Source organism: Heptranchias perlo, chromosome 17 (genome assembly GCF_035084215.1).
Source record: "Heptranchias perlo isolate sHepPer1 chromosome 17, sHepPer1.hap1, whole genome shotgun sequence".
Lineage (NCBI taxonomy): Eukaryota > Metazoa > Chordata > Chondrichthyes > Hexanchiformes > Hexanchidae > Heptranchias > Heptranchias perlo.
Window position 1 is genome coordinate 11,946,910 of NC_090341.1, and position 19,771 is coordinate 11,966,680.

The 19,771-nt window shown below is 43.8% G+C and overlaps 1 protein-coding gene across 4 annotated transcripts in view; it reads left to right on the top strand.

The window, feature by feature from the left end:
- sema3fb (sema domain, immunoglobulin domain (Ig), short basic domain, secreted, (semaphorin) 3Fb) overlaps positions 1–19,771 on the top strand; it is a 221,150-nt gene that overhangs the window by 185,166 nt on the left and 16,213 nt on the right. For all 4 annotated transcript variants that reach the window (XM_067998494.1, XM_067998497.1, XM_067998495.1 and 1 more), the window contains 4 exons: positions 12,082–12,151; positions 15,675–15,819; positions 18,131–18,353; positions 19,409–19,497. In XM_067998494.1, coding sequence (XP_067854595.1) covers positions 12,082–12,151; positions 15,675–15,819; positions 18,131–18,353; positions 19,409–19,497 — 527 coding nt within the window. The remainder of the gene's footprint in view (positions 1–12,081; positions 12,152–15,674; positions 15,820–18,130; positions 18,354–19,408; positions 19,498–19,771) is intronic.

The window sequence follows — 19,771 nt, forward strand, 5'->3', positions numbered from 1 at the left end:
TTTGTGGGACCTTGCTGTGCTCAAATTGGCTCCTATATTACAACAGTGACTACACTTCAAAAGTACTTCATTGGCTGCAAAGCGCTTTGGGACGTCTTACGGTCCTGAAGTGTGCTATATAAACACAAGTCTTTTTTCTTTTATTGGACTATAACTTTCTATTTGAGCTGATTAGCAGATGAAGTGCAGAGCATTCCCTCTGGGATCAGTGACATTGTGGCTGATAACTTTCATCCTTCCCTGGTGTGATCTGGGATGGCTGCCAGATCGTTCACATTACTGAGGCAACTTGCCGGGACTGGCAGTCCCCGAAAACCTAATTGCACACTTTTCAACAGGCCCTCATCATGACATGAAAAAAATAAGCTCATGGAAATTTTTTTTATTGCGAGCCATAAGCTCTGACATGTTCTGTTCTTCCCATTTTAATACTTAGACACTTTGAATAAGTATTGTTTAAACTCATAATGGAGCACAGTGACGGCGACGTTCAGATGAAGCATTAATCACTGTGTCCTATTTCTTTAATCATCGTTGAATAAAATGAGTCAATACTGTGACCAGTTGGAGAATTTGACCTCTCACATTACTCGTTGCGTCTGTATATGTTACTCAGTCATGCCATAGGTGAGTTCTTGATTTATTACTGGAAAATAAGCATGCATTTATTATATTGTTGGGTACTGGTAAACGCATGGCTGCTTTGCCAAGAAATGTTCTGCTCGGATCAGGATTTGTACATACTGCAGATAAAATGAACCAATTTGCAGATCTTTGTCCCATAGCTCATTTAATCGCTCATTCAGTAACGGAGTCTAAACAAAAAAGTAGCAGAAACACTCAACAAAACCTGTATTTTACACCAAAGTGATTAGACTAGAACTAGGGGCCACAGTTTAAAAATAAGGGGTCTCCCATTTAAGACGGAGACGAGGAGAATTTTTTTCTCTGAGGGTCGTGAGTCTGTGGAACTCCCTTCCCCAGAGAGCGGTGGAGGCAGGGTCATTGAACATTTTTAAGGCTGAGTTAGATAGATTCCCGATTAACAAGGAAGTCAAAGGTTATAGTAGGTAGACGGGAAAGTAGGGTTGAGGTCACAATCAGATCAGCCATGATCTTATCAAATGGCAGAGCAGGCTAGAGGGGCTGAATGGCCTACTCCTGCTCTTAATTCGTATGTTCGTAGACTTCTAAACTATGTCAAACCTAATGGTTAGCAGTGGATTGACTGGCATTAGTATGCTCCACCTTCAAAGTGAGGTAATTGGGGAAAATTTTATGTTTGACACACAATTTTATATTTAAACAGGCTTGAGGTGAGACATTCCATGCAGTGGAAGTGAATGAGAGGAGATTTGGGCCCATTAGCAGTCTATACAATGGCAGTGAATGGGTGGCAGTGAATAGGAAAAGGTTCGGGTCCATTGGAACTATCCACAATAGGAATAAATGGGTGCAGGTTTGGGTCTTTCGGAACTATAGAAAGAAGAAAGACAGAAAGACTTGCATTTATAATACACCTTTCACAACCTCAGGACATCCCATTAGAGCCAATGAAGTTCTTTTGAAGTGTAGTCACTGTTGTAATGTAGGAAACGCGGCAGCCAATTTGCGCACAGCAAGATCCCACAAACAGCAATGTGATATTGACCAGATCATTTGTTTTAGGTGTTAGTTGAGGGATAAATATTAGCGAGAACACTGAGGAAAAAAATCCCCTGCTCTTTTTCAAAATAGTACCATGGGATCCTGAGAGGGCAGACAGGGCCTCTGTTTAATGTCTCATCCAAAAGACAGCATCTCTGACAGTGCAGCGCTCCCTCAGTACTACACTGGAGTGTCTGCCTAGATTTTGTGCTTAAGTATCTGGAGTGGGACTTGAACCCACAACCTTCTGACTCAGAGCGAGTGCTATCACTGATCCACAGCTGACATCTACAGTGGGAGTGAATGGGAGGAAGTTTTGTCTAGTAGAACTCTACACAATGACAGCTAATGGGAGGAGGTTTATGCCAATTGGAACTTTATAAAATCGGAGCGAATAGAGGAGGTTTGGAACCTCTGCAGTGCGAGTGAATGGAAAAACATAAGAACATAAGAAATAGGAGCAGGAGTAGGCCATACGGCCCCTTGAGCCTGCTCCGCCATTCAGTCAGATCATGGCTGATCTTCGGCCTCAACTCCACTTTCCCGCCCGATCCCCACATCCCTTGATTCCCCTAGAGTCCAAAAATCTGTCCATATCAGCCTTGAATATATTCAACGACTCAGCATCCACAGCCCTCTGAGGTAGAGAGTTCCAAAGATTCACAACCCTCTGCGCAGAAGTTTTCATCTGTTGGAACTCCTTACACTGAGAGTGAATGGAAGGAGACTTCTTCTATTGCAACTCTCTGTAATGGGTGTGAGAGGGGAGTAGATTTGATCAGTCCATTGGAACTCTTTACAGTGAGTATGAAGCTAAAAGAAAAGGTTTACACAAATGCAAGGAAAAGCAGAAATCCAGAAGAGTGGGAGAGCTATAAACAGCAACAAAGGGATACAAGAAAGTAATAAGAGGTGCAAAAAGGGAGTATGTAAAAAAAAAACTTGCAAGAGCTATCAAAGCTAACAGTAAACGTTTTTATAAATATATTAAGAGAAAGAGAGAAAGTTAGGAGGCACAGTAAGATGTGTAGAGGGGAGCAGATAGTTACAAATGGACATAGACAGATTAAGTGAGTGGACAACACTGTGGCAGATGGGAATTCAATCTCAGGAAGTGTGAGGTCATTCACTTTAAATCCAAGAAAGACAAATCAGAATATTTTCTTAATGGTGAGGAACTGTAGAGGAGCAAAGGGATTTAGGTGTCCAGGTACACAAATCACCAAAAGCTTGTGCAAAAGGTAATCAAAAAGGTTAATGAAATGTTTGCCTTTATCTCAAGGGGGTTGAAGTACAAAGGGGAGGAGTGATATGCTTCAGTTGTACAGAGTCGTGGTCAGTGTACTACGTATGGGTTTTAGGCACCGCAATTGAGGAAGGATATATTGGCCTTGGAGGGGCTACAGTGCAGATTCACCAGAATAATACTGGGGCATAAAGGGTTAAATTATGAGGCCAGGTTGCATAAACTTAGTTTATATTCCTTTGAGTTTAGAAAGTTGAGGGGTGATTTAATTGAGGTGTTTAAAATGATAAACGGAATCGATAGGGTGGATGCAGAGAAGCTAATTCCTCAGTTGTGGGAATCCAGAATAAGGGGACACAATCTTCAAATTATTGCTAGGCCATTCAGGAGTGAATTCAGGAAGCACTTTTCCACACAGTGAAAAGTGGAAATCTGGAATTCTCATCCCCAAAAAGCAGTGGATGCTGGGGTGTCAATTGAAATTTTCAAAACTCAGATCGACAAATTTTTATTAGGTAAGGGTATCAAGGGACATGGATCAAATAGCAGGTAAATGGAGTTGAGGAACAGGGCAGCCATGATCTAATAAAATGGCAGAACAGGCTGGAGGGGTTGAATGGCCTACTCCTATTACTATATGAAGTATAGTAATAGGGTAGCTTTGATTGTTTGAACTCTCTACAGTAGGCATGAAGGGGCGTAGATTTGATTGGTTGAATTCTCTATAGTCTGCGTGACTGGGAAAGAGATTTGCTCCACTAGAAATCTAGGTAATGCGAGTGAGTTAAAGGTGATCTGATCATTTGGAATTCTATACTCTGGAAGTAATTGGTTAGGTGTTTGGTCAATAAGAACACAAAAAAACATAAGGGGCCAGAACTTGCGCAGAGCATTGTGGCATCACTCGCCGCAGCTCCTGCGAATTAAATTAACAAGTGTACTTACTGCAGGCTCTGTGGCGTTGACGTGCGTGATTTTAAAATATTGTGCACTATCGACTCAGCCTCTGAACAGCATGAGTTGATGCGCATGGAACAGTCTGTGAGAATAGAAGACAGGCCCACAAAATCCATCAGGGAGAGAAGTCACTCTCATAAGCAGGCAAGCAGACTTCATTCATTTAAAGTCGGTATTCTGGAAGTCATTGTAAATAAAAATTTTACATTTTTTTAATAGAAAGCCAAAGAAATAATTCAATTAAATTAAAGAGACAGAAGGGAAAAGTAAAAACAAATAATTTTTTAATGACCAAAAACTATTAAAATAAGGAGTGAAATGAGACTCCACATTTTTAAAAGTTAATTTTTAGTTGTTTAGCAGTCATTAAGACTAACCATGCTTTTAAAACTTAGTTTAGACCTGGTATTTTTAAGTGTACCTGTTTGGTGGTGTAATTAGTTACTTTCCAGCTGGGAGGATGAGCAAGTTTGCGACTTTTTTATTGATTTCAATGATTGCAGCGTGCGATGGCCCTTTAATTCACAGCTGTCAAATTGCCAGCGAACCAATAGGAGCAAGTTCACGATTTCCGTGTTTTAGTGCACACGTGCAAACACGGGAACGTGCACCTTAGATTCGCCACTAAAAACGGAGAGTGCTGATGAGCTCGTCCGTTATTTCGGGAGCAAGTTCTTCCCCAAGAACCTTAAAGAACAGGAATGAGTGACAAACAGATCAAACACACCCAACTCAACCCATTTATAATTTACCGCACAAGTCTGTTTCCCTTGGGTGAAAGATCCAGCCTGTCTTCCCTGCGTTAGGGTTCCAGACACTGAAAGTGAATGGGGTAGGTGTTTGGTCCATGTGTGGATTTGTTTACCTGGAGTACCGTTCTTTTATTGTGCAAAGCACCTCTTTAAGAGGAGCATTGTCAAAGCCCTGGCAGCATCAGCTTGGGGAATGGTGCATGGCATGGGAAAGCAACTTGTATTAGAAAATGGGAGGGAAAAGATTTATATTGTTTGCGAGGCTGGCCCTTCATGGGGGAATGTGTTTTTGCGTCCGAATGTTTATTAATTGCAGCATTCAAAACAAATGGCATTTTTTTAGTAATGTTCCAGTCATAACGTTGAGCTGGGGGGGAGGGGGAAGGCGGGGGAGGGTAAAGATCATGGGAAATGGGCTGATGTACATTCATAACAGCACCTGTAAAAATATCACTGAAGTTCAGAGTTAAAAACAAACCCTTGCTTTTGAGTATAATCACTCCCAGTAGTGATTGTGCCTAGCTGCAGTCATCAGTGCCACGACTAAATCATCACAAGAAAAGATTTTTGTTTTTGTCAGTTATAATGGTTCCAAGCCCAAATGAAAAAAAAAACCAAAAAGGATGGTTTATTTAGAGAATTATGTCAATTTAGAAATTGTTTTGTCATTTTAGACAACCCAGTGCTTTATGTTATGGTCAGATTGCTGGCTGGAGTGTTCCACTCCGCAGCTCCCCTGAACTGGCTTCCCAATCTCAACTGGGTTGTTGGAGGGGGATGAGGTGAAGCACTGCCTTCGAGGAAAACTCGAGCCATTATACGTCCATACGCCTCGTAGTGTTGGCCCTGAGAGTAGCACTGGAAGACATGATATCCAGTCAAGAATCCTGTGAGGCACTGGGGAGGAAACAGCAACCTACACAAAGGGATAAAAAGAAAAGCCATGAATGTTGTAAATACATAGTAGGCCAGTCAGCATGGAAAGGGTTAATGTTTTGGGTGAAAACCCTTTACCAGTTTTAAAACATTAACTTCTTATAAGGGGTTTTGATCGGGTAGATAGGGAGAAACTGTTTCCACTGGTGGTAACCAGAGGATACAGATTTAATATAATTGGCAAAAAAAGGCAGGGGAGGTGAGGAGAATTTGTTTTACGCAGCGAGTTATTACGATCTGGAATGTACTGCCTGAAAGGGTGATGGAAGCAGATTCAAAAATCACTTTCAAAAGGGAATTGGATAAATACTTAAAAAGGAAAGAACTTGCAAGTCTATAGGGAAAGAGCACAGGAATGGGACTAATTGGATATCTCTTTTAGAGAGCCAGCACAGGCACGATGGGCTGAATGGCTTCCTTCTGTGCTGTATGATTCTAGCTTCTCTTTCAGATGCTGACTAAGCTGCTATATATTTCCAGCATTTTCTGTTTTAACAAAATAAAAGGGACAGTTTTGTCAAAGTGAGGGGGCTGGAGTGAGGGGACTTTTTCTCCCTTTTGATCCCCAGTATTAGCATCTAGCACGCTACAACACAGATACAACACAGATTAGATCTATACCAATGCTGCTTCCACAGTATCCAATGTGCCTCAAACTCAAGAAAGCACCAATGTGAAGTTTTCCACTTCCCACACCAGCCATCCTGGTGGAGGGAGCCTGCCAGCCTAGTGCCAATTAATGCCGAATTACAGGCAGTTTTGTGCTGTGGCCTCGTGCCCATTAGGAACTGTGTTGAAGCTGCCCAAATCAATTTCTCTTAGGGTTGTTACAGCCAGAAGAGAGGGGAGACTTTCAGGACATTAGTATGGGCTAGATTTGAGCCCAGATCTCAGAGGACAATATTTTAACACAACAACAACACACAAATATCCCCAAAGTGGTGCCGTTTTGAATATTTCTGTAATTATACTTTATAACACTTCAAGGCCACAGTCTTCATAGCATTCATCAAAAACTTTATTCATTCATGTGCATTAATGTATTTATAAAATGTAAACAGGCCTTTGTTATCCCTGTATTAATATACTCAGTTAAATATTTATAAGGCAAACTGCTGTATCCCAATATTGTAATATACACAAGGGCTGTATACCAGTTTTATAATAGGTGCAAGATACTGTATCCCTAGTTCTGTGCATAAAAATAGTTCAGGCTGCTTCATCCCTGATTTCGCCTCCATTCTGATGCCTGGCTGAGATCAGGAATTCAACCCTGTAGGAAATCATAGGCATGATCCAGTGTCCCACAGCACCATGACTAGAGCAGCTTTTTAATAAACACCGTGAAGGGCATTCATCAGAGTTAATGACAGCAGCAAAAGTATTGCAAAATCTGCTTTTAAAATAACAGCATTTGACACATGCATTGCCTTAATTGGAAAAGTGAAAGCATTTGAACTGTGCAACACAACCAACTGTTAAGATTTGCAATCGTCTTTATCTTTTGTGTAATTCTCGTGATTGCTTGAAAATCACTTCCAGTTTCTCAGTGGTGTCCCACAGGGTTCTGTTCTGGGACCTCTTCAGTTCACGGTGTACATCAATGATTTGGATATCCAGCTAGAGGGAGGGGTGTCCAAATTTGCAGACGGTACTAAAATAGGAGGTAAAGTAACTAATTCTGAGGACCAAAGGATACGTCATGGGGACATCGATAAGATGGTGGAATGGGCAAAAAAGTGGCAGGTGGAATTCAATGTATGTAAGTGTGAGGTGATAACATTTTGTTAAAAAAAATAAAAATAATATTTATATGTGGTAGAGTTGGGTGATGTGGAAAAGCAGAGGGATTTGGGGGGGTTCACGCTCACATTAGTTACAGCACCTTAAGGAAATAAGGCTATAAAAAGTCAAGATCTAACCATGAATCTGTGTAAAACCTTAGTAAGGCCACAGTTGGAGTATCGTGTGCAGTTTTGGGCTCCACATTATAGTAAGGATGAGAGAGGGCACAGCACAGATTTACTAGGATGCTGCCTGTTTAGAAGAAATACAAATATGAAGAAAGACTTGAAAAATTGGAGCTGTTTTCGTTAGAACAGAGGAGATTATGGGGTGATTTGATAAAATTATTTAAAATGATGAAGAGATGGGTGAGGATAGTTAGAAACAAGCTGTTTCCACTAGTTGGAGGTCCAGAACAAGGGGTCATAGATACAAGATTAAATGTAGGAGAATAGGAGAAACCTTTTTCATACCTCAGGGTTATGAGGCTGTGGAATGCACAACCGGAGTCAGTGATTGAAACAGAGACTTTCTTGATATATATTAATGACTTGGACTTGGGTGCACAGGGCACAATTTCAAAATTTGTAGATGACACAAAACTTGGAAGTGTAGTGAACAGTGAGGAGGATAGTGATAGACTTCAAAAGGACATGGACAGGCTGGTGGAATGGGCGGACACATGGTAGGTAAAATTTAACGTAGAAAAATGCGAAGTGATACATTTCGGTAGGAAGAATGAGGAGAGGCAATATAAACTAGAGTGCACAATTATAAATGGGGTACAGGAACAGAGAGATCGGGGGGATATATGTGCACAAATTGTTGAAAGTGGCAGGGCAGGTTGAGAAAACGGTTAAAAAAGCATACGGGATCCTGGGCTTTGTAAACAGAGGCATAGAATACAAAAGTAAGAAAGTCATCATAAATCTTATAAAACATTGTTTTTTTTTTATATTCGTTCATGAGATGTGGGTGTCGCTGGCGAGGCCGGCATTTATTGCCCATCCCTAATTGCCCTTGAGAAGGTGGTGGTGAGCCGCCTTCTTGAACCGCTGCAGTCCGTGTGGTGAAGGTTCTCCCACAGTGCTGTTAGGAAGGGAGTTCCAGGATTTTGACCCAGGAACAGTGATATATTTCCAAGTCGGGATGGTGTGTGACTTGGAGGGGAACGTGCAGGTGGTGTTCCCATGTACCTGCTGCTCTTGTCCTTCTAAGTGATAGAGATCGCGGGTTTGGTAGGTGCTGTCGAAGAAGCCTTGGCGAGTTGCTGCAGTGCATCCTGTGGCTGGTACACACTGCAGCCACAGTGCACCGGTGGTGAAGGGAGTGAATGTTTAGGGTGGTGGATGGGGTGCCAATCAAGCGGCTGCTTTGTCCTGGATGGTATCCAGCTTCTTGAGTGTTGTTGGAGCTGCACTCATCCAGGCAAGTGGAGAGTATTCCATCACACTCCTGACTTGTGCCTTGTAGATGGTGGAAAGGCTTTGGGGAGTCAGGAGGTGAGTCACTCGCCGCAGAATACCCAGCCTCTGACCTGCTCTTGTAGCCACAGTATTTATACGGCTGGTCCAGTTAAGTCTGTGGTCAATGGTGACCCCCAGGATGTTGATGGTGGGGGATTCGGCGATGGTAATGTCATTGAATGTCATGGGGAGGTGGTTAGACTCTCTTTTGTTGGAGATGGTCATTGCCTGGCACTTGTCTGGCACGAATGTTACTTGCCACTTATGAGCCCAAGCCTGGATGTTGTTCAGGTCTTGCTGCATGCGGGCTCGGACTAGTTCATTATTTGAGGGGTTGCGAATGGAACTGAACACTGTGCAGTCATCAGCGAACATCCCCATTTCTGACCTTATGATGGAGGAAAGGTCATTGATGAAGCAGCTGAAGATGGTTGGGCCTAGGACACTGCCCTGAGGAACTCCTGCAGCAATGCCCTGGGGCTGAGATGATTGGCCTCCAACAGCCACTACCATCTTCCTTTGTGCTAGGTATGACTCCAGCCACTGGAGAGTTTCCCCCCTGATTCCCATTGATTTCAATTTTACTAGGGCTCCTTGGTGCCACACTCGGTCAAATGCTGCCTTGATGTCAAGGGCAGTCACTCTCACCTCACCTCTGGAATTCAGCTCTTTTGTCCATCTTTGGATCAAGGCTGTAATGAGGTCTGGAGCCGAGTGGTCCTGGTGGAACCCAAACTGAGCATCGGTGAGCAGGTTATTGGTGAGCAAGTGCCGCTGGATAGCTGGTTCAACCACAATTGGAGTATTGTGTCCAGTTCTGGGCACCGCACTTTAAGGAAGATGTGAAGGCCTTAGAAAGGGTGCAGAAAAGATTTACTAGAATGATTCCAGGGATGAGGGACTTTAGTTACGTGGATAGATTGGAGAAGCTGGGGATTTTCTCCTTGGAACAGAGAAGGTTGAGAGGAAATTTGATAGAGGTATTCAAAATCATGTAGGGTCTAGACAGAATAGATGGAGAGAAACTGTTCCCATTGATGGAAGGGTCAAGAACCAGAGGACATAGATTAAAGGTGATTGGCAAAAGAACCAAAGCTGACATGAGGAAAAACTTTTTTACGCAGTGAGTGGTTAGGATCTGGAATGCACTGCTAGGGAGGTGGTGGAGGTAAACTCAGTCGTGGCTTTCAAAGGGGAACTGGATAAATACTTGAAAGGAAAAAATTTGCAGGGCTACCCGAATAGGGCCGGGGAGTGGGACTAGCTGGATTACTCTTGCATAGAGCCGGTGTGGACTCAATGGGCCGAATGGCCTCCTTCCATGCTGTAACCTTTCTATGATTCTATGTCAACACTTCAGAATAGGTTAAATCGATGGTTGAAGGGGGTAAAGGGATATGGAAACAGGGCGGGCACATGGGATTAGGATTACTGCTCGTTTGGAGGATAAACACCAGCATAGGCTGGTTGGGCCAAATGGGTTGTTTCCGTGTTGTAATTTCTATGCATTTATGAGCTCTGTGGGTTTCTGGCTCGCTCTGTAGTCAGTGCATTCTTGATTAGCTCTGTACTCTCTTCAGGTTCATGGCAAGCTCCTTCAAGATTCCTGGCTCGTTCTGTACTCTTGACTCATTAGCTCTGTGTTTCAGAGTTCTAGGTAGTTCAAACAGGGAATTGTTAAGTAAAATCTATAAACCTATCAGCAACTTTTTCTTGAGTTTTTTGATTAGTTTATAGGACTCAGGAGACCCGATAACCATTAAGGAGACATTTATTTCTTCGTAATGGTCTGTCTTTGACCGGGAAGAATGTTAGAGAGAATTCTCTTTTCTCGTATACTCCATAGTCATGCAGCATTGCAAACTCATTAGGTCTAAAAGATAAGCCGTCTGGATGATGAGATACAGACTTGGGGAAAAAAGTGGACGAAGAGTAGGCTTCTAATTTAATACGTTTGGGTCACAGTAATGCAAATCAGGGTTGAGTGTTGACATCTTCTTTCATTGCACACACTTTTCTAATAGTCTCTAACCGTGCTGACACTACCCGAATCAATATATTATGTCAAGTCTTCGAATTGAATGCTACTGGCCTGACCCATACCTACCGCCAGCCCCTCCAGTCCCATCTAGTTCTGTCTGAATGGCTGACATTAAAGAGGATGTTTCATTGTATGATGGTCTGAGATTCAGGACAGCTTATGGACTGCTCTGAGCTTCCCTCAATTCACAAGATGTGGTGCCAATACTTTAGAACCTATACTGTTTATCTTTTACATGGAAATTAGTTTTATTTTAAATCATTCTACGATATCAATTCAATCTGTCTAAAATGCACGGAATTATTTTGTCTGTGAGGGATGGGCAGTTGGTTAATGTACACGCATTGTTTTCCAATTTTGCTTTTGCAATTCAGTCATGTCTCAGAGATTCACATTCAAAAGCAAAGTCCTGCTTATTTTGGGCAAGGATTCATAGAATCATAGAAGTTTACAACATGGAAACAGGCCCTTCGGCCCAACATGTCCATGTCGCCCAGTTTATACCACTAAGCTAGTAATGGAAAATATCTGTGAAAATGCAGAAGGACCCCTGGAACACGTTGCAATACTGCACCAGCAGCTTTCGGCCACTGGGAGGGGACCACTATGATTAACGTAACTCACAGAAGGCCACTACTGGTGGAATCCTGACAACAACAACAACTTGCATTGATATAGCGCCTTTAACGGAGTAAAACATCCCAAGGTGCTTACTGGCAGGACACTGATAGGCTGTGCCGCAGGATAAGAGACAATGGGTGATAGGTCACAGACTGGTGACTCCTTACTTGGCAGGGAATTAGACATGAGGGGGGTAAAAACAGATGGTGAGTGTCTTCAAACCACTTCTGCACAACCACTGGCAGCCAGCATTAAAGCAAGCATTAACAATAAGCTTGAGGGTAAGTTGATTCCTTACCGGTCTCATCTGGGGAATTGTGCACGGATTAGTAAAAGTCATGACAAAACAACCTTTAAAGATTGTGGATATATATTTTTTTCCATTCTCATTGTATTTTGATGAAGTACAACTGCCGTTATATCAAAATATCTTTTACTTAAGAAAATAAGCTTTGAAACCGTAAGTTTAAGGAGGGGGTTAATATTTAGTCTTGACCAACAGATTGTTTTCATTATTTAGTTGAATATCTCATAAATTTTTATAAACTATACTGAGGGAGAATGTGAGTCCAGCTTCTGCCCATTGCTCAGAGCTGAAAGCCAAGTAACACTTTTTTCTTGTCTCTCCAGAGGACATATTTGTTCAGCAGACACAAGATGCAAAGAATCCAATCATCTACGCTGTGTTCTCCGCCTCAGGGTAGGTACAATGGGGCTCAGGCCAGGTATGGAAAAAACAATGCCAATATGGCAAGGCAGGAAATTAGCAAATTTGTTCTTCAAACACGACATTACTCTGTAATCGCATGCATCCCGAAAAAATTATTCACAAACACTCCACATTCCCATGTGTTGAATGAAAGTGTCAGACTGAAGAAAGACAGCTTGGGTTTAGGAATCTTAATGGATGTGCTTCAGGATCCAGTTGGTTAGAAGAATGCTCTCTCACCTCTGGGGCTCGAGTCTGAATCCATCCCATTTCTTCTGGGTTGACAACCTCCTCCCTCTCTGCCGATGTTCAAAATGGTGAGCTTGGGCCCATTCTTAACCAAGTTCTCAGTGGGCTACAATTCAGCAACAACTTTCAAAGGGGAATTGTATAAATACTTGAAGGGGAAAAAATTGCAGGGCTATGGGGAAAGAGCAGGAAAGTGGGACTAATTGGATAGCTCTTTCAAATAGCCGGCACGGGCACGATGGGCCGAATGGCCTCCTTCTGTGCTGTATGATTCTAATTGGCTGTAAACTGCAATCCTATGCTGCTTTTAGGATACAGCCCTGCCCTGTCAGCAAGTAGCCCCACCATCAGCGACAATACTATAAGGTAAATGAGACTATGCCGTTGCCTCTGGTAGCACACAGAGAGCTACCTCAAGAGGTGTATTTTTTCCCTCCCTCTGCCAGAATCCACAGCACAGCCGCTCAATCTGAACAGCCTGGGTTCCACTACACTGACTGGAGCAGAGCCACGCGACGTGAATACCCTCAGGAGCCCCCGATGCGATCTTGTTGACCAGAGAAGAGCCAATGGGGGTCATTTTAGCCTAACCCGCCCGACGGGTACGTAAGCAGGTTCGGGCCAGATGCCCGTTTTACATTCCGCCCGATTCTACGTTCCATTGACTTTAATGGAGAGTAAAATCGGGCATCAGCCCCGAACCCGCCCCATTCCCGCCGGTTGCTTTAGGTTAAAATTACCCCCAATACGTGTGATCGCCATCAGCAACTCCTGCCTCAGTCACACTGACCAAGGGTACCTGCTTCATTCGAACCAGCTGACCAAAAAATACAAACATTTATAAAAATAGTGGAATATTTGAGATTAGCTGTTTTGACAACACTGACCTAGAAAGCCATTTTGTGGGAACAAAATAAGGAAACTTTAGCAATTTTCCCACAAACATCATAATTGATAATGGCTCAGAGACTTTAGTAAATAGGGACTCTCGGGGCTAGGAGAATGGAGGGAGAGTTTAGGGGAAACGTGCTTATGTAGAGGGTTGTTAGAGCACGGAATGTTTTGCCACAGGGAGTGATTGAAGCAGAAAACAGTGGATCTGTTTTTTTTAATTCGTTCATGGGATGTGGGTGTCGCTGGCGAGGCCGGCATTTATTGCCCATCCCTAATTGCCCTTGAGAAGGTGGTGGTGAGCCGCCTTCTTGAACCGCTGCAGTCCGTATGGTGAAGGTTCTCCCACAGTGCTGTTAGGTAGGGAGTTCCAGGATTTTGACCCAGCGACGATGAAGGAACGGCGATATATTTCCAAGTCGGGATGGTGTGTGACTTGGAGGGGAACGTGCAGGTGGTGTTGTTCCCATGTGCCTGCTGCCCTTGTCCTTCTAGGTGGTAGAGGTCGCGGGTTTGGGAGGTGCTGTCGAAGAAGCCTTGGGGAGTTGCTGCAGTGCATCCTGTGGATGGTACACACTGCAGCTACTGTGCGCCAGTGGTGAAGGGAGTGAAAGTTTAGGGTGGTGGATTGGGTGCCAATCAAGCGGGCTGCTTTGTCCTGGATGGTGTTGAGCTTCTTGAGTGTTGTTGGAGCTGCACTCATCCAGGCAAATGGAGAGTATTCCATCACACTCCTGACTTGTGTCTTGTAGATGGTGGAAAGGCTTTGGGGAGTCAAGAGGTGAGTCACTCGCCGCAGAATACCCAGCCTCTGACCTGCTCTAGTAGCCACAGTATTTATGTGGCTGGTCCAGTAAAGTTTCTGGTCAAAGGTGACCCCCAGGATGTTGATGGTGGGGGATTCGGCGATGGTAATGCCGTTGAATGTCAAGGGGAGGTGGTTAGACTCTCTCTTGTTGGAGATGGTTATTGCCTGGCACTTGTCTGGCACGAATGTTACTTGCCACTTATCAGCCCAAGCCTGGATGTTGTCCAGGTCTTGCTGCATGCGGGCTCGGACTGCTTCATTATCTGAGGGGTTGCGAATGGAATTGAACACTGTGCAGTCATCAGCAAACATCCCCATTTCTGACCTTATGCTGGAGGGAAGGTCATTGATGAAGCAGCTGAAGATGCTTGGGCCTTGGACACTGCCCTGAGGAACTCCTGCAGCAATGTCCTGGGGCTGAGATGATTGGCCTCCAACAACCACTACCATCTTCCTTTGTGCTAGGTATGACTCCAGCCACTGGAGAGTTTTCCCCCTGATTCCCATGGACTTCAATTTTACTAGGGCTCCTTGGTGCCACACTCGGTCAAATGCTGCCTTGATGTCAAAGGCATTCACTTTCACCACTCCTCTGGAATTCAGCTCTTTTGTCCGTGTTTGGAGCAAGGCTGTAATGCGGTCTGGAGCCGAGTGGTCCTGGCAGAACCCAAACTGAGCATCGGTGAGCGGATTATTAGTGAGTAAGTGCTGCTTGATAGCACTGTTGACGACATCTTCCATCACTTTGCTGATAATTGAGAGTAGACTGATGGGGTGGTAATTGGCCGGATTGGATTTGTCCTGCTTTTTGTGGACAGGACATACCTGGGCAATTTTCCACATTGTCGGGTAGATGCCACAGTTCGGCAACATTAGATCAATATTTGAAGCAGAGGGCTATGGGGAGAGAGCGGGGCAATGGGATTACTATCAGATGGCCTACTTCTGTGCTGCAAACCTCTGTGGTTCCATGCTGTACTGTCATTGCAGGGACAGAAAGTGAAAGAACCTTTACTGTTGCAGTTCCCTCCTCAGTGAGGATTTGTCGGGCGGGGAGAGCCCCAGTTACAGGCTGCTTCGTAATCCTACCGCGGTGCCGTGCTGTGCCATGCCATGGGCAGTCACATCACTAGGCATTACACCCTGTACAGTGAGAACTTCCACAGTGCACAATCTCAAATTCTGATGATCTAATCAGAATTAAAATGGAAAATGCTTTCTTCAAAAAAAAAATTGAGCGCAGTGAACAGAAGAAATGTGTATAGAAAAAATAAAGGTCTCTGAGTTATATATAACTTGACCAGCACACCAGGACTCACGGAGAGCTGTAACTCCCTCGGGTGATACCCACGGGAATTGAAGTCCTATTTATTTTGAAGACTTCGGCTTTGAAATGACACTGTTCGGTATTAGTGTACCGATGCATTCGTATGAAATTCCTTTCTTCACTGTTATAACAGAGGCGTTAAGTCTACAGGTTGCCCAGTGTCATTTCATGGCTGTTTTAAAAGCCTGGAATAATTCTGCTTTCTGATGGAGGATTTTTGTTTGTTTTTGTGTTGACAGATCGGTCTTTAAAGGGTCCGCTGTGTGTGTCTATTCGATGACCGACATCCGCACTGTCTTCAATGGGCCCTTCGCGCACAAAGAGGGGCCTAATTACCAGTGGATGCCTTACACGGGAAAGATTCCATACCCCAGGCCCGGAACTGTGAGTAACTTTCTTCACTAACAAGAGAAACCTTTCTCTTCAGCACCAGGGTGTGAGAGGTTGGTGGGTTGGATCCCCGAATCTGGGCACAAAATACTCACGGTTTTTCATCCATTAAAGTTTGTGATAAGACCTCCACCTCCCAGGGCTGAAAAGGAAAATCTAATCCCCAGAGCCACAGTATTGCTGCCTTTATATATTCATTCAGAAGGCTACTCATGCCCACGGCTCTTTCGTAAGTTAAGAACTTCTCCCACTTTTGTTTTCATGAAATGTATTTTCATTTCTTTCCCCTCTTTGGGCTGCCATGTGCCATTTGTGGGCCGAGTGAGCAGGTACGACAGTATCACTTGAAGCAGCCAGAGCTAACTAGCGGTCATTATCTGCCCTCCCTTTCCAAGGGAAGGGCTCGGCCTGCATTTCCTTCTGACCGACTCCCTGTTCTAAACTCTTGCACAGTTATTCTGGGCAGCAACCACATCATTTGAGCTTCAATGGCAAAGCCATCGCTGTGCGCAGCACCTTTAAGAAAACTTTTCAAAGATGAATGGGTAGGATAGTCATTCAAATCACACACTCAGTACCCGTGTTTTCCCAGGATAGGGCGGCTCCAGATCATTGCTTAGGCAAGGTAACTATTACAGTTAATGGGGCCATTCCGGATCATCCAGGGCTCCTCCCTGTCAATGATGTCATGGGAACAGCCAGGCTGCCTCTGTTGAGGTAAAATAAAAGGGCATTTAAAAAAATGGTTCGAAACCTATATATTTTTGAATAAACATTGGGAGAGTAATGTTCTGCCAATGTTAAGGATCCTAAGAGAAATTAGTTTGAACAGTCACAACCCAGCCCCTAGTGGATGTGAATCTACAGCGCAAAATAAGTTGTAATGTGGCTATTTCATTTCAGAAAGGTCACGAGGATGGCGTGGGTTTAAAATGTCAGACAGCTAGGAGTTTTTGGGGCATTGTGTCTGAGGAGCTTCACTCTATGTTTATCTACTGCCATATTTAGAACCATAGAACCATAGAAAAGATACAGCACAGAAGGGGCCCATTCTGCCCATTTGACCTGGAAGTGTTTGATGTTGATAACGAGGGCAAAAAAATGTGCAAAAATGGCATCTCCGGCACTGACCCTTCACCCCCCCCGCCCCACCCCCCAATCATCCTATTCGCAGAGTAACAGAAGTAGGGCTTAAGGGTAGCTACTCAAACTGGCAAAAGTTAGGAAGTGATGTTCCACAGGGATCGGTGCTGGGACTATTGTTATTCACAATTTACATTACCGACTTCAACATTTGCAGCTGACACCAAATTGGGAGATGGAGTTAGTACAAAGGAAAAATGTGTCAAAATACAAGAAGACATTAATAAATTTGCAGAATGGGTGTGTAATCAGCAAATTAATTTCAATATAGATAAGTGTGAGATGGTGCATTTTGGTAGGAAGAATAAGGAGGCCGCATACTGCTTGGATAATAAGAGTCTAAATGGGATAGAGGAGCAAAGGGACCTAGGGGTACAGATAAACAAATCATTAAAAGTAGCGATGCAGGTTAATAAGGCCATAAAAAAAGGCAAATCAAGCACTGGGGTTCATTTCCAGAGGGATAGAATTGAAAAGCAGAGAAGTTATGTTGAACTTATATAGAACCTTGGTTAGACCACACTTGGAGTATTGTGCACAGTTCTAGTCTCCATATTATAGAAAGGATATAGAGAAGCATTAGAGAAGGTGCAAAAAAGATTTGCAAGGATGATACCAGAACTGAGCGGATATACTTATCAGGAAAGAATAAACAGGCTGGGACTCTTTTCTCTAGAAAGGAGAAGGCTGAGGGGTGACCTGATAGAGGTCTTTAAGGGTTTGATAGGGTAGACGTAGAGAAAATGTTTCCACTTGTGGGAGAGTCCAAAACTAGAGGTCATAAATATAAAATAGTCGCTAATAAATCCAATAGGGAATTCAGGAGAAACTTCTTTACCCAAAGTGTGGTGAGAATGTGGAACTCGCTACTACAAGGAGTAGTTGAGGCAAATAACAAAGATGCATTCGGGAAGCTAGATAAGCACATGAGGGAGAAAGGAATAGAAGGGTAACCTGATAGGGTGAGATGAACTAGGGAGGGAGGAGGCTCGTGTGGAGCATAAACGCCGGCATGGACCAGTTGGGCCGAATGGCCTGTTTCTGAGCTGCAGTTTCAATGCAACTCGATGTAAATAAAATAAGAGTACATCTTTCACAACGGAAACATTGTTGTGGATACGGAAGGTACTGAGGAGATTTCCCTTTTAAATATCTCTTGCAGTGTCCTGGCGGCACCTTTACCCCTTCGATGAAATCCACGAAAGATTACCCGGACGAAGTGATCAACTTCATGAGGAACCATCCCGCCATGTACAATGCCATCTACCCAGTGCACAAGCGCCCTCTGGTGGTCCGGACCAACGTAGATTACGAATTCACCACCATCACTGTGGACCAGGTGGATGCAGCAGACGGCCGCTATGAGGTGCTATTCCTAGGAACAGGTAAAGGAACCAGTTTGGAAAATTAACTCTTTCTTGCCCAGATAGCGAGGCAGAGGGCAAGAAAGAGGGAGGGAAGGCACTACAGCAAAACAGCCACACCGAAAATTGAAATAAATACAGAGAGAAACTATTTCCTCTGGTCGGGGGGTGGGGGGGGGGGGTCCAGAACAAGGGGGCATAACCTTAAAATTAGAGCTAGGCTGTTTAGGGGTGATGTCAGAAAGCAGGTCTTCACACAAAGGGTAGTGGAAATCTGGAACTCTCTCCTCCCTAAAAGCTGTTGAGGGTGGGGGGGTCAATTGGAAAAAGGAACAGGAAGCAGAAAAAGAACAGCAGGACAAGGTGGGGTGAGGGGTGAACGATGACCTCATTTTTTCATTCCTCGTTGAATTTTTAAACATTTATTACCCGTTCCTACTTGCCTTAAGAAAGTGGTGCTGGGTCTTCTCCTTGAACCTTGCGTTGATGGTGCTCTCACGATGGTGTTAGGTAGGGGATTCTAGATTATTGACCCAGTGACATATGTCCAAGAGAGGATGAAGCTTGGACTTGGAGGGGTTTTGGAGGTGGTGGTGTTCTCATGAGCATTAATACATATTCATTTTTAAATCACAGAACTCACAAACAAATTGATATCTTTTTAAATTCATTCTTGGGATGTGGGCATCGCTGGCAAGGCCACATTTATTGCCCATCCCTAGTTGCCCTTGAGAAGGTGGTGTTGAGCCGCCTTCTTGTACCACTGCAGTCCAAGTGGTGAAGGTTCTCCCACAGTGCTGTTAGTTTAAATCCTGGAACTCCCTACCTAATTGTATAATGATAGCAGCAGCCGGATGACGTGTGATCCACCTCATTTAACTCATCAAAACCCCTTTTTGCATTATACCTAATGTCTGTGTTTTATGTTCTGCCTTACATTCCACCTCCCTGAATCTCCACAACAGGGGCCATAAGATTTGCAGTCTGGCTACGGTGTAAATAATGTCCCAAGTGTTTTTACAAGAAAAGGTGAAATCCCACATTTCAGCTCATCACTCTGTTTCCTACTTCTCCAGATCGGGGAACGGTGCAGAAAGTAATCGTTTTACCCAAGGATGACATGGAGACTGAGGAACTTATTCTTGAAGAAGTCGAGGTTTTCAAGGTCATTGTTAACTTACTCAACCTGGTTAACTAAAGTTGCTGTAATTTAGAAGCAACAAAAAGATGTTTGCGGATATTGACCTTTTAAGTTTGTTGCTCTGGTAAGACTTTGAAATCAGTGCAAAATAGCAGAATCATAGAAGTTTACAGCACAGAAGGAGACCATTTGGCCCATCATGTCTGTGCTGGCTCTTTCCTAAAGCAATCCAAAACTAATCTCACCGCCATGCTGTCTCCACATTGGCTTGCATCTTCCTCTGCTTCCCTTAAAAGAT